The sequence below is a fragment of the Sceloporus occidentalis genome, unplaced genomic scaffold (assembly GCF_023333645.1).
Source record: "Sceloporus occidentalis isolate IW3139 unplaced genomic scaffold, rSceOcc1.0.p SCAF_186, whole genome shotgun sequence".
In the NCBI taxonomy this organism is placed as follows: Eukaryota; Metazoa; Chordata; class Lepidosauria; order Squamata; family Phrynosomatidae; genus Sceloporus; species Sceloporus occidentalis.
In genome coordinates this window covers 442540-456833 of record NW_028317166.1, presented here as the reverse complement: position 1 = coordinate 456833, position 14294 = coordinate 442540, and the positions used below count along the sequence as shown (strand labels likewise).

At 39.1% G+C, this 14294-nt stretch overlaps 1 protein-coding gene across 1 annotated transcript; it reads right to left on the bottom strand.

The window, feature by feature from the left end:
* Nucleotides 1–849: 849 nt before the first annotated feature.
* On the bottom strand, nt 850–13932 carry LOC149278661 (mitochondrial calcium uniporter regulator 1-like). The gene is made up of 9 exons (XM_089501881.1): nt 13830–13932; nt 13602–13718; nt 8206–8309; nt 7362–7463; nt 6204–6245; nt 5755–5826; nt 2083–2136; nt 1443–1557; nt 850–905 (listed from the first exon to the last, which is right to left on the bottom strand). Exons 1-9 carry the CDS (start codon nt 13930–13932, stop codon nt 850–852), a joined length of 765 nt encoding a protein of 254 aa, XP_089358007.1.
* Nucleotides 13933–14294: the final 362 nt, after the last annotated feature.

The window sequence follows — 14294 nt, the reverse complement described above, 5'->3', positions numbered from 1 at the left end:
AATACACTGGTGTCTGACCTGCATTACAAATTTGACTGAAGGCGTACTTGTGTTTTTTCATAAGCGATAACATGCTATTGAAATGAAAGGAGATTCTCACTGAAATCATTTGGTAATCTTTGTACCAAATTTGTAATGTCCCAAACCTAAATCTCCATTGGATGACTCTTAAACTGCCTTTCATAATTTTTGACATGAGGTTCTATGCAGTCATTGTTTTAAAGACTGCTATTTCATGACAGTCATGATGTCATAAAGGGTGGAAGGGGTTAATGGCTGCAAATAAATTTTAAAAAGAAATCCACCATGGAAACCTAGTATAAACCTTAAATCATGCTACAGTAACACACAAAATAAACCTAGATTTCTCAGAAAAAAATGTTTTTAATAATTTTGTGATTCTCCTTTTGGTACACAGCATCAATGGCAAAACAGAACAAATTAGTCCCTGAAAGTCTATACTTTACCTCCTAAGAGGAGCAATAAACATCTTCCTGGTGAAAGATGACAGCTACTATGTTTTTGATCACATGAGAATATAATTAAATGTAAAAATACAGTTAATATATATTTTTGGTGTCAGTTCTTGACATCTTTCACAAATGGTGAAATAAAAACAACCATTGTGCGTGGACGGCAAAACGAACATTTACATTCTTATTGTCAGCACTCCGCACATAAGGCATCTTGTTAAACTACTATATTGCAGGTCTGGTCTTTCCCCAATGAATAGTTACATTAAATTGGTCAAAATAAGCATCTGAATGCCACTGAATTAGTCATGCTTAACATTCCTACAATGCTAGAGAAACTATGAACAAGGCAGAAATAGCACTTATGATCAACACTTTAAATCCACAAACGGTAAAATCCAAGTACTATAGTAAGGCATGTAAACACCGATCCTGTAGTAGAACAGAAAAAATGCCAGTATTAGTTGGGCTTCATGAACAGGAGACAAACACATGATAAAACAGCAGAGCATTTGCATCATAGTAAAAAAAACTTTTGACAGTGGGGTATCACTGATTTTGACAGTGGGGTATCACTGATACAGCCACCAAAATACCTCTAACCTTTCTCTGTTCCTTATGTTTGTCCTCACCCCATTCCCTCAAGAACGTAAACTATGTATCGGTTTGTCTTAGTCTGTCAATTCTAGCCTTGGCATACCCCTTAAATATATGTATTGTAAGTACCGCCGCATAAACTGTTGGCGCTACATAAATAAAATATAATGTAGCAATGTGCGCAAAAGCAACAGAAAAGCTTCCTTGTGATGGGCTGGTAACGTCATTATAGCAGGCAACATGGCCACTTACAGCTGGTATTTAAGCTCCATGATGGCACCTCTTGTCATGGTAGTTTCTGGTATGAAAGATCTTAGATGTCTTCTACACCAACCCGCCAAACTAAGTAAACATTTTTAAATGATTTAATACCTGCAAGGTATTTGATTGTATCAAGCTTATGGGATTCTAGCATGGTTTTCAATCCTGCTACTTCTGTGTCAATTTTCCTATTGGTTTGCGTCAGTCCACGATCTTGTTGAGCATGCTGAATACAATTCAGAAAAGGTAAGCATGTTTAAAATAACTGTACAAAGTAGACTACAAGGGACACAGGATATAGGAACAATATCAGTAAAACATAATAAAAGTGAGCGATACACGAAATGTATACAAAAATTAAAAAATATATTGAGATGATGTTACAGTTATAAGCATGTTGCAGGGATTGGAAAGTTGTTTTGCTGGGGGGTACTGGCAATGGAAATGATACACTTGATAAAGCTGCTGCTAAACATAATGCTGTCACGTGTTACACTTTGTATCAGTCACACAAACTGTCATTCTTCCTAAACTCTCCTCTCTGTATTACATCACAGCAGTCTGACCTCCCTACAACCACTCCCAGTCATGATTAAACTAGAAGACCTGTGATCAAGCTCCCTGATGTCAGGTATACCATAGTAGTAATAACTTAAGCATTTGGGAAAGTAGGGGGGAAATGACTAGGTGGAACAGCACCTTTAAAACAAAATGCTTTATAGATGATGGTGCCACATCAAAAGGTACTCACCATGTCTACCATTTCTGTTCTGAATTCCTGCAGCTTCCTTCCCTTTTCAGCATGCTGTTCATGGAGAAAAAAAAATCTTACATCTTTTAGGGAACAAAAAGGAATGCTAATGAGTTGTACGTAGTCTTGTTGAACCGCATCATGCCTTTTTTTAGTTAAACTAATTTTTAACATTCAATAAACTATAAATAATACAAGGTAGTGTAATATTTCCAAAAGGCAGTCTGTGTACAACCTTCTCTTAACATGTGTCCCTATTCAACTTTTCTTGGAATATTTTTCAAGCCAGAATTCTAATGAACGCTTAAGGCAAGGTTGTTATGTCTCTTCGAGACTTCTCCATGAGTATTTCCATATTATCAACGTACTAAGACCACAAAACACTGTTCAGTAACTGAGAAACAAAAACTCCAATGATATTCAAGGATGACCAAGTTGCGTTGAAGCAAGTACAGACCCATTCCTAATATTCTACTGTAAAGAAAGTTCAAGCACACATACATGTAGGCAATATAATCACACATACAACAGAGGCCCTTGATTTAACCCCTTGATGACAATTGCCGGTCCGGGCACGTCACGGAAAAACAAGTCGTTTATGACAAATGACGTGCCAGGACCGTCATTTGTTAAAACGGGTGGAAAAAAAAAAAAGGATCCGTGATCGATTTTTTCACCCAAACGGCGTTGCTGTAATGCCTCGGCCTCGAGGCATTCAGCAACGCCACGATCGGCACCAGGGGCAATGTCTGGCCCCTCCCCGGGGCGTCAACATCCGCCATACATTGTATGGCGGCGGACGCCCGTTTTAAAAGCGTTTAGGAGGCGATCAACGATCACCTCCTAAACTTAAATAGTGTCGCTGGAATGCCTTGATCAGGAGGCATCCAGCGACACCAAACACTTACCTCTGGAGCGGTCACAGCCGCCGCTGCCGGTGATCTTCACCATCAGCAAGATGGCGGCCCGGGAAAAAAAATAATAAAGATGAAAAAGTTCGCTAGATGGTCTACAGACCCTCTAGAGAACTCTGGCTCCACTTGCAGGTTGAATACAGGTACTGCATTCAACCATGCAAGTCAGTGGAGCCCAGCTTTCTAATCACAGTGTGATTAGTAAAAATAAATTAAAAAATAAAATAAAATTAATAATAATTAGAAAAAAATGGGGTGTCTACTTCTAAAAAATGTATGATTTGATGGGGTAAATTGAATTGGCCGGGTTCAACAATGTCCCAATTAACACGGGGGGGGAAGGATGGCCACACATCTAATTTCCAATTAGAAAAATGCACACGTACCAAATGTGGCCTTTTAGTTCCCCCCAAAAATGACAAACCCATGCATGTGGGATATGTTGCTGAACACATATTGGGGTGTCGTGTGACAGCGGCATATACCAGGAGCTGTAAATTCATACATTACATAGGTGTGTGTGGGAAAAATACACACAAAAGAATACTACTGCAAACTTAGAAAAAATTCTGGTGGTAAAATGTGTGCATGCAAAGAGTTAAAATACCAGCATTTAAAATACCCTGGGGTGTCTAGTTTTCAAAAATATATGGTTTTGTTGGGCACACTGAAATGGCCCGGCTCAAAGATGTACCAAATAGGGCATGGGCAGTGGATCCCCACATGCCAAAGTTCAACATTGAAAAATGCGCATGCCCCAAATGTGGCCCTTTTGCCCCCCAAACAGCCAGGCAAAATCATTCATGTGAGGTATCGCTTGTCAGGAGATGTTTTGTGATAGTGACATAAACCAGAACCTGTTTATTCATACCTGAAGTAAAATGTGTGTGAAAAAACAAATGCAAAAAAATGACTACCATAAAGTTTGACAAAGGCTGATGGTAGAATTAGTGCTTGGAAAGGGTTAAAATGCTAGCATTTGGAATACCCTGGGCTGTCTAGTTTTCAAAAATATATGACTTGATGGAAAAGCAAAAAAACATAAAAACATTGGGTATTTTTAAACTCAGGACAAATAGTAGAATCCATTTAGCAGGTTTTTTCATTACCTTTTATAGATGAGTAAAAGATTTTTCAACTAAAAGTTAGAAACAGTCATTTTTTTCTAAATTTTTCACCATATTTTATACTTTTTTTAATAGTAAATAATATGATACAATCAAAACAATGTCATCTAAAGAAAGCCCTTCTTGTCCTGAAAAAAACAATATCTAATGTGTGTGGGTTCAGTAAAGGGGAAAGAAGAAAATTACAGCTAAACACGAGCAGCGCAGAAATGTTAAAACGGCCATTGTCACGAAGGGTACAAAAAGTAAAATCAGCCTTTGTCACGAAGGGGTTAAACACCTAATTGTACATGCAATAAACTGTAAATAGCATATTTGTTTTACGTAAAATCAAATACACAATATTATATACAAGAAGTAGGAATGCATACTTGACATGCTTTATATGGCTAAACTCCACATAGCAAAAGCTATACATTTTCTATTCTGAGACACACATTATGGTTAATGAAGAGGTTAGCCAGTATTTTCAAAGCCTTCCCTCTTTTAAATACAGGGCTGGTCATCCTAATGCATATTGGGAATACATGGCCTTCGCTTTGATTGCAAAATGCAATGCCAAAAAAGTTACTGATTATACTTAAATGGCCAGAAGGTATGGGATGCTTGGCACTAGGGATGCAACTAACGATTATTTCCATAATCGATTAATTGGCCGATTATTTTTTCGATTAATCGGATAAAAAAATTTAAAATTTGCATTTATTTAAAATAATTTAATAAAGTAACATAGGATGTAAGAAACAAACAGCCGAAAAAAAAACTGCATTTCTTGTTTTTATTTCCCAACCTGCCCCCCCAACCCAGTTATGCACATTTGAGCCCAGGCTCAACCCTAAACACCCCATCAACCACAACTGCCCCTAAATTAACCCTAAACACCCCATCAACCACAATTAATCCTAAACCCCCTCACTAACTATAACTGCCCCTAAATTAACCCTAAACACCCAACTATAACTGCCCCTAAATTAACCCTAAACACCCCATTAACTATAACTGCCCCTAACTTTCAGCAGCCCAAATATAAATTTTATACTCACCAGTGAGTTCTTGAGCCATGTCGACGGTATAAAAAATGGGTGGGGCCAATTTGCACTTTGGCCCCGCCCATTTCTTGCTCCCTCCCCCTCCCTGCAGTCACTGCCGATTGGCCACGCCCCTTTCTCACTGTCCCTCCTTGCAGCCAATCGGCAGTGACTGCAGGGAGGGACTGGAAAAAGGAAGTGGGCGGCCCAATCGGCAGTGACTGCAGGGAGGAACTGTATGTAGGAGCTGCTGCTGTGAGTCACTTTAATGGATTATAAAACGATGGGTATTTTTCAGAGCATTTGCTTAGAAAAAACCCTCATTTTATAATCGATAAAAATCGATTCAACTAATTTTATCGATTAGTTGTTGCAGCCCTACTTGGCACAGTTGCCTCAGATCAATTTGTTCCTATATCTTTAAAAATGTTTGCTTTTCACAAATCACCAACAAGCCGCCTTTGCACCTTCTGGAAGCTTCCTGGAGCCTAATCTGAAGCAAACTCTACCTTTATTTTCAATCCAAAAAATAAAGTTTATAAAGCACGTCTATTCATCTTTATGGTAAATCATTCTACCTTAGCTACAAGAATCGTTACATACCATTTCTTTCACTCTGCTTTTCTCAAGGTTAAAGTCCAGTTTGTTGTTTGCACGGACCTTGACAACTTCATCCTTATAGAAACAAAACAAAAATTTGGATGAAATTAAATGCATTCATGCAGTTGTTGATAAATATACATTATATGATAAAATACTGTTATCCGGAAAGCAACACACAGGTCAGAAGAAACCCTTTGTGGATTTTCATGGCCTAAGATTACATTATCCATTAAGTAATGTCCTAACTACATTGCATAATAAATAGAATGTTGTCACTTTCGAAGCCTATGTCCTCAGCGACATGCACATTACAACAGTTACACTACTCTACCAATAGAACATGCACATATTGTTTTGCTATTCTTATATTCACATTGCAGGTATTTGAGGAAAATAAACAATGTGAATTATATGGCATTATACTCCTCAAAAAAACAAAACATACTTACAATTAATTGTTTCTTCAACTGCTGTAGTTCAATTTTTACTTTCTTGAAAGGAAAAAAGTAAAGTAATATTACGTATAATACGAAGAAAAGTGTTATATTTACTGGTATAATGTTCAACAACCCCCTGATGTTAATTCAATTTAATACGTTTAACCTTACAGGTCTAAGAAGTAGATCTTAGTGGAGTATTTACATTGGTTGGTTCATTTACTATTGTATAGACAGTAGGCAGCTTTAGATTTCACCTACATGAAATACAATAAGCAAATTTATGGAGAGTCTGGTCAAGTAATGAATGATAAGTAATCCCCATGTTCAATCTGAGTGATGTGACATAAAAGGCTAAGTATTGCCGTACAGTGACAGTCTCAAAGGCCTACCAAGAGTTCTTATAACAGAAGACATTAGCAAGCAAAAAAAATAATGTAACCCAGATAAAAACCACAGGAAAGCTGTGAATGCAATTAGAAAAACACCTTACCCAATTTAGCAGAGCCTGTAGGATGGTTGCAGTTTCACCTCAATGACCTCACTATGCATTTAGAAACAAAAAAACACTGAGCTTCTCCAGCGGAGGAGCTTTGTTAACCCTGCATAATGCATAGTCAAATCAGTGAGATTTCCTGAAAGGCATTCCATCAAATGAATCATGCATTCTGAAGGGCTGGCTCAGCACCTTATGCACGAGAGACTTGCCAAGGTTGGCTCTTCATAATTATACACTCAACAAACTGAAACAGCAACTCCTACTTTTTAAAATACTTCCAGTTTTTTTTCTTCTAATGAGCAGGTGCACAGACAATTAACATTTGTACATCTTTGATCAAAATGTTATATATTATCCTGAAAACATGTTCTGTTTGTGGCTTCTGGGCACTAGAGTTGTCTGTAGAGCTGTCATCTGGGATAACACAACAAGAATAGAAGAACATTTTGCCGAGCTTGTGCTTAATAATGTACATGTTTTGTGTGAATACATTTGCAATGTACATAACTCACTTAAAATAGTGTGCATGTATATACACATCTGAGTGTATACAAGACTTGCACCATATAGTTGTATGATTAGACGTATATAAACTCCAAACAGCAGTTGAATCACCTACTAATGCATAACACAATAATGTTTCAAGGACTTCTTAAAAGCTTTACAAATACCTCATTTTCTGCCCGAAGAGCTGAAAATTCACTTTTCTCCAAAATGATCATGTCCTTTTTCACAGAGGCTATGTGTGACATTACTTGCTGAAGACTGATTTCCTGTAAAGAAAAAAAAAAAAGATGAATAACTATGTGAAATTGTATTAAAAAGATGATGTTTAAAGATGATTTTTTTATTTTTTTTTTCATTTTTTTTTTTAGATACCAGGAAAATCTTGGAGTCCAGCTGCCAAATTTTTGTGCCTGTGACTGCAGTATTCTTGATTTTATGCTGCCTTGCCTTTTAAAAATGTAAGATAGTAATTATAATATATTAACACAATAGCTAAAATTGACACTGACACTACTAGACTCGAGATACAACTGTACTTTAGCTACTGTTTCACTTAAATACTGAGCGTCTCATCTTAAAGCTATTAGGGTGCTCGCTTGAAAATAATGTGCGAATAGGTTTCCAGCATAGCACAGCTAAAGTGTACAGGAAACATATAAAAACGCTAGTCTGAGGTTTTCAGATATGGTGAGTACAACATAAATAAACCATCTGATTCTAATCTGCCGTCAAATTAACTTTACGTTGCAACTGCCTTCACTAGTGGAGTCTTAATGATTCATTAGTGCTGTCTAGATGTTTAAAGCCAAGATGCTGGCTAGTATATACTGGCGAGCATAGAGAAGCAATGCTCAGGCAGGCTGGGGAGGCACTAAAAATGTTTGCATCCACACTAGATTGTTGGGCAGTCCTGATACGTAATGCAGTATGTTTATTTTCATTATTCTTTTAGGAAAACAGTAGCTAATGAAACATTATTTTGCTTACACCACATGCTTTTTTTCTAACCTGTTGCACTTTGGTAACCATATCCTTGTATAGGAGATCCATGTTGGCATTAATGATCTTCAATAGTGCTGACACAACAATCTCGGATTGCTGAGTTGTGAATCCTGGGTCAGTGAGGGAGAGAAAAAGACAACTCTCAGCAAACTACTGTATATGGCAGAGACCAGGTCAGCATGGCTGCATAAAAGTGTACAATAGATACAAGTCATTCACCGCACACAAGGTGTCACAAGGGTTACGTATAAAGTGTGATTCTAGTACACAGTCTGAGAAGTGACCTTATCACCAGAGCAACTAATGGAAATGGTCCTGCTGAGATAACCATTACATTCATTGCTATCAATTTTATAAATTTGCATCAGAATCACTTTTTATACATAACCCACCATTATGTAATTTGGGATGAGTCACTGAAAGCAGACAAAAAAGTGCAGGTTATAGTAATTTATTTATGAGTAGTTACACATGAAACCGCAAGAATAATCAGTAGAGCAGTTGCAGTGAGCAAAGCAACTATTGATTTTTATCTCATTAAAAAGTTTACGATTGTTTAGATAAAGGCAAGGTACAAAAATGTGTTTGCATGAAAGGGAGCTGTTTATACATAAAACTAGAAATACTGTTAAAAAGCAATCATGTGCAGAAATATATATATTTCACAATATGTACAAATGAATGAATTCTGTCATTGAGGAGAATGGAGTGATTTGATTAACTAGCACAACAGAAGATGTTGATGTTATCCTATAGATTATGTTTCATCCCATTAAGAGTGCAGGAGTCATTTGTGGTCAGTCATAGAAAGCAATATTCATTAAAATTGACAGATATGAAATTGAGACCCACTAATATCGGTATATATTCGAAACAAGCATTGTGGTGCAAAGTGTGGTGCATTGTGGTGCAAAGAGATCTTATCATCAAAGCAAGCTACATAAAGTTCCTGTCGACTGGGCCATGCAATTGTTTATCAAACTCCTTTTATAATCACTTTTTATACAAAGGCAACTTTGCAATTCCAATTCCAAGCTATGGAACAGATTGATGAAATAATAGCTTAGGTCATATAAGATGTCAGCTTGTTAATGCACATAATGCAACATTTTAAGTTCTTTCTTCCGGCAATAAAATAATACTTAGGTAAATTATACATGTGCATCTGGTTTACCATCCCTTCAAATGATCATGTCTGATGAGCAGGGCCCTCCAATACCTACTGTTTTTGTTTGTCAGAATACTTCATTGCACAGAAATATGGGAATCTGTTGGCACTGTATAAAAGATAACAGTAATTTTGTAAAAGTAATATTGGCGTAAACACTACTTACAGAAGTAAAATCCTTAAAGGGGTTAAGAATTAAAAGTTAGATTTTATTTAGGAGCTACCTAACATCTCCATGACCTCTTGTAATGCGATGGGAATACTCTGTAAAGCTCTTGCAGACTTGCCTCATTTCTCGACTGGACCGTGTGCCAGATTATGTTTTATAACAGCCAGGGGCGGGCTGGGCAGGGGGGCAATTGCCCCCCAGGCCACCCGAAATCTAATCTAAACGGCCGCTGGGTGCTGATGCCGCCGGCCGGCGCTACTTTAATACTTTTTTTTAAAAATTTCATATGGCAAGCCGGATCGGCTATTAAATGAAAAAAAAAAGTATTAAAGCAGCGCCGGCCGGCGGCATCAGCACCCAGCGGCCGTGTGCGATGGCCGCCTAGTGATGGGAGCAGCGTGAGGGGTGAAAGCTCCGCCCCCTCGCACTCACCTTTCACCCCTCACGCTGCTCCCATCACTATGCGGCCATCAGATTGTTGGAAATCGAATCTAAACGGCCGCTGCGTGCTGATGCTGCCGGCCGGCGCTACTTTAATACTTCATTTATTTTTAATATGGCAAGCCGATCCGGCATATTAAATAAATTAAAAAAGGATTAAAGTAGCTCCGGCCGGTGGCATCAGCCGTTTAGATCAGTTTTCCAGCGGTCTGATGGCCGCATAGTGATGGGAGCAGCGTGAGGGGTGAAAGGTGAGTGCGAGGGGGCAGAGCTTTCACCCCTCACGCTGCTCCCATCACTATGCGGCCATCAGACTGCTGGAAAACTGATCTAAATGGCCGATGCGTGCTGATGCCGCCGGCCGTAGCTACTTTAATACTTTTTTTTTTTTCATTTAATAGCCGATCCGGCTTGCCATATTCAATTTTTTGTAAAAAAAGTATTAAAGTAGCTCCGGCCGGCGGCATCAGCACCCAGCAGCCGTTTAGATCAGTTTTCCAAATAACCTCTAGTCGGGACAGTTTGTCAGTCTTCACACACAGGGCAAGAAACTGGATAAGAAGAGTGAATCAGCCACATCACAGAGCAATCAACTGAGGGCAGTGTGAAGGAGCCAGACTTTATTCCTAGCTTCAAATAGGTACTGTGTATGTGTGTATGTGATTCATATGTATGTACAGTATGTAATGTATGTAGTATGTGTGTATGTATGTGTTTGTGTATAGTGCATGTAGCCACAAAAAGCACTATATAAACCAATAAATAATTATAATAAAACCCATCAATATGAAATAATTATGAGCAGCAGGTTAAAGTAGAGCTCCAAAAAAACCCCAAACAAACAGAATGAAAAATTCCCCTGACCACACAGGTAAAGCTAAAATGTATTATACTTTACTAGGTTCTAGGAACATGGGCAGGGGCGGGCTGGGCCGGGGGGCAATTTAATACAGCCAGAGCCACTTGAATACTTTTTTTTTTTCATTTAATAGCCGATCTGGCTTGCCATGTTAAATTTTTTTTTTAAGAAGTATTAAAGTAGCTCCGGCCGGCGGCATCAGCACCCAGCGGCCGTTTAGATCAGTTTTCCAGCAATCTGATGGCTGCAGCGTGATGGCTGCAGCGTGAGGGGTGAAAGATCCGCCCCCTCGCACTCAGACTGCTGGAGCAGCGGATGTCGTGTCAATGACATCCTGTATACATAGAAAACAGTCTGTTGCTACCAGGGGATGGAGGTCTAGACGAAACCCCCCAAAAGTGGAAGTAGAAGGTTAGTAAACCAATTTATTTTTGTACAAGCTATATAATATTTTTTTTTGTATTCGTTAAAAACAAAAAAATAGGTATGTGTGTGTATGTAAGTGTGTCCCCAGTGTCACTTCTGTCCCCAATCAGCCCCCCATGCCATTGCTGTCCCCATTCAGCTCCCCAATGTCACCTCTGTTCCCAATCAGCCCCTCCCAGTGTCACCTCTGTCCCCCTTCAGCCCCCGTGTCATTGCTGTCCCCATTCAGCTCTACATTGCCACCTCTGTTCCCAATCAGCCCCTCCCAGTGTCACCTCTGTCCCCCTTCAGTCCCCGTGTCATTGCTGTCCCCATTCAGCTCTTCAGTATCAGCTCTGTCCCCAATCAGCCCACTTTAAGGTGTGATCCTGGTAGGATACTCATATTAGCCTTTACAATTTTCCTGCTGCTGTGTACTAAACTTCCCATAATCCTCAGCCAGTATTATGGGGGCATTTCACTGGCTGAGCATCAGGGGGACATTAGGTTTTGCTTTTTTTACCATTCTTTGTTGCTATTAAATTTACTTATGTTGAATAATATTTGTATTTTTATAATGAATATGCGTTCAGGAAAAGATGGGCATGTATGGTGGGCTGATTCGTGGCACAACGGGCCACTTCACTTGACTTGCTCCCCAGGCCTTAGGCTGCCAGCCCTCCCCTGTCCTCAACAGTTATTGGATGGGGACTCTATAATCCCCTTATATTTAAAAGTATTACCGGTACTTCTTTTGCATTCAAAAAATGTATATACAAGCCACATAAAAGAGAATGTGTTATTTTTCTACAAGGAACCTGTTTAAACATGTATTCACAAAGCACTAAGACTGTAAAACCTTGACTTTGGCATTTACAATTTATTCCTGCTGTTTGCCACCTGAACGGTGTGTGTATATTATACACAAAAACAATCTGCACTTTATACCCCAAATTGTAGGGAGTACTGATATCCTGTATATACATGTTCATTAGGGCCTACCTAATTCAGTGTCTCTAAACATCAGAAAGCAAAGTGTTAAACTACTTATGGAGATGTAATTTTGAGGTTGTGAATTCTGTCATTGAGGAGAATGGAGTGATTTGATTAACTAGCACAACAGAAGATGTTGATGTATGTTCATTAAAGCACGAGTTTTTAGGTAAGTCATTATTAAAGTTTCTTCTGCGACAAGGGTTCTGCTGACCCTGCATAACGTACAGTTCAATTTTTTTGCAGGACAGAATACTCGGCATCTTTTAACCCCTACATCTTTACCATAAAGAACACTGATTGCATTCACAAGCACAAAACATGCAATAATAAGCATCACCAACAGAATTTTGGTGCTGTTCTTCTACATAGTACAATTGTGATATTATGCACGTTAATGCTGTGAAGAGCAACAAGACCTGACATCTCCATTGTCCATTGCGGGTTGGTATGTACCTTATTCATATGCTGTCTAAACAAAAAAGTTACCATAACCCCACAGTAGTGGCTTGCTTCTGTATTGACAGTGTGGCACATGCTCATGCTCCGGCAACTACGTCTGCCACTTTTTTCTAGGACATACCTGTAAATTCAAGAGTGCACAACTCCTGTCCTCCAACAGGCCACATTTTGTGGATATCTCAGCTTGGGCACAGACATCTCAATTAACAATTCATTAAACTTCTTGTTTTCAGGCAAGCATACAAGGAATACTTAGCCTGTTTTTGGCCCTCGTGTCTTAATTTGTTAATTCCACATGGGGTAGCACTTTATACGTGCTGGTCCCTAACATGTAAAATTGGGGTGACCACATGACCCGGATTGCCCGAGATAGTCCCATAAAGGGACAATGCATGGTACAGGAATGAGAATTCTGTGACTGTGTGTCTGTATGCGCTACTGTATTTCTAATGTCTAGTAATAGAGGGGTTAATGCTCTTAAACTACTCATGTCTGTTAATAGAGAGGTTAATTATCTGAAACCGCTCATGTCTGGTAATGACTGTATATTATAATATAAATATATTATTAAATCTGAAATCAACATGGTCCCCAAGGCTTCCTATTAAGTAATATAAATGCATTTTGTGCGTATCTGATGGTGTGTGTATATATGTGAATCGGTGCGTATGTGAGATTTATGTGTGTGTGATCTCATAGTGTGTCCCTGAACAGCAGAAGCAAAAAGCGGTCACCCCGTGTAAAACACGTGTGTCCTGGGAAAAATGGCTGATGTGGTTGCCATGGCAATACTATGCATTTGCTACAAAAGAATGGTTCCACACACAATGACCTGTCCTCAGAGCGGAACAAACACTAAAAAAAAAAATTTGTCTTTTAAAGTACAGTGAGGACATAAACATTACCTTTGGCTTCCAGAATTTGTACTACTGCATGAGTGTCAAAGTAGAACGTTTTTTCACCTGAGGAGAATACCTTTCTTTTCTCCAAATTCTGTGGTGTTGATGGAATTAAACTTAATGCTGGGGGAAAAAAAGGGATTAATAAATACATAATTAGGGATTATCAAATCATGATAATTAAAATAAACACATGAACATCACGCAGACTTGGATTATTTACACCGTTCTCACCTCTGAAGCACGCGTTCCGTGTCACTGGCGCACACGCGCCCAATTTGCCAGCTGATGCAGTGCTAGTTCGCGTGGCGAGGGCGCGGAAAATCGGCCCTGTCATTGTCACCCGTGCCCTGAGATTGCACGGCGCCTCACAAGGGAACACAAACAACCGGGCTGTGGGAAGTCTGGAGAGCGACGCGGAAACTCGCCGGCTTTCTCCGGGTCGGAGAAAAGACCAGCGATGCGGATCGTTAAAACATTATTATAACATTTTGCAAAAAATGCATCTATCTAGGATCGCGCAGAACGAGCTCTAATATTTAATAGGAATTTATTAGAATTAATAGCAACTTCTTGAGGACTATATGACATGAAAGGCAGTGGAAAGAGGGAGGCTTTCCTCACGTCAGCGGGAGGTCCTGGCCATCATTATTAGTCATATACACAGCTATGAGAGCTCACGTGCCCAAGGACACGGTA

Coding starts and splice junctions, on each gene's coding strand:
- LOC149278661 (XM_089501881.1), bottom strand. CDS start 13,932: ATGACAGGGCCGATTTTCCGCGCCCTCGCCACGCGAACTAGCACTGCA. Junction 13,719..13,829: donor ACGGAACGCGTGCTTCAGAG/GTGAGAACGGTG, acceptor TTTTTCCCCCAG/CATTAAGTTTAATTCCATCA. Junction 5,827..6,203: donor AGTTGAAGAAACAATTAATT/GTAAGTATGTTT, acceptor TGTTTCTATAAG/GATGAAGTTGTCAAGGTCCG.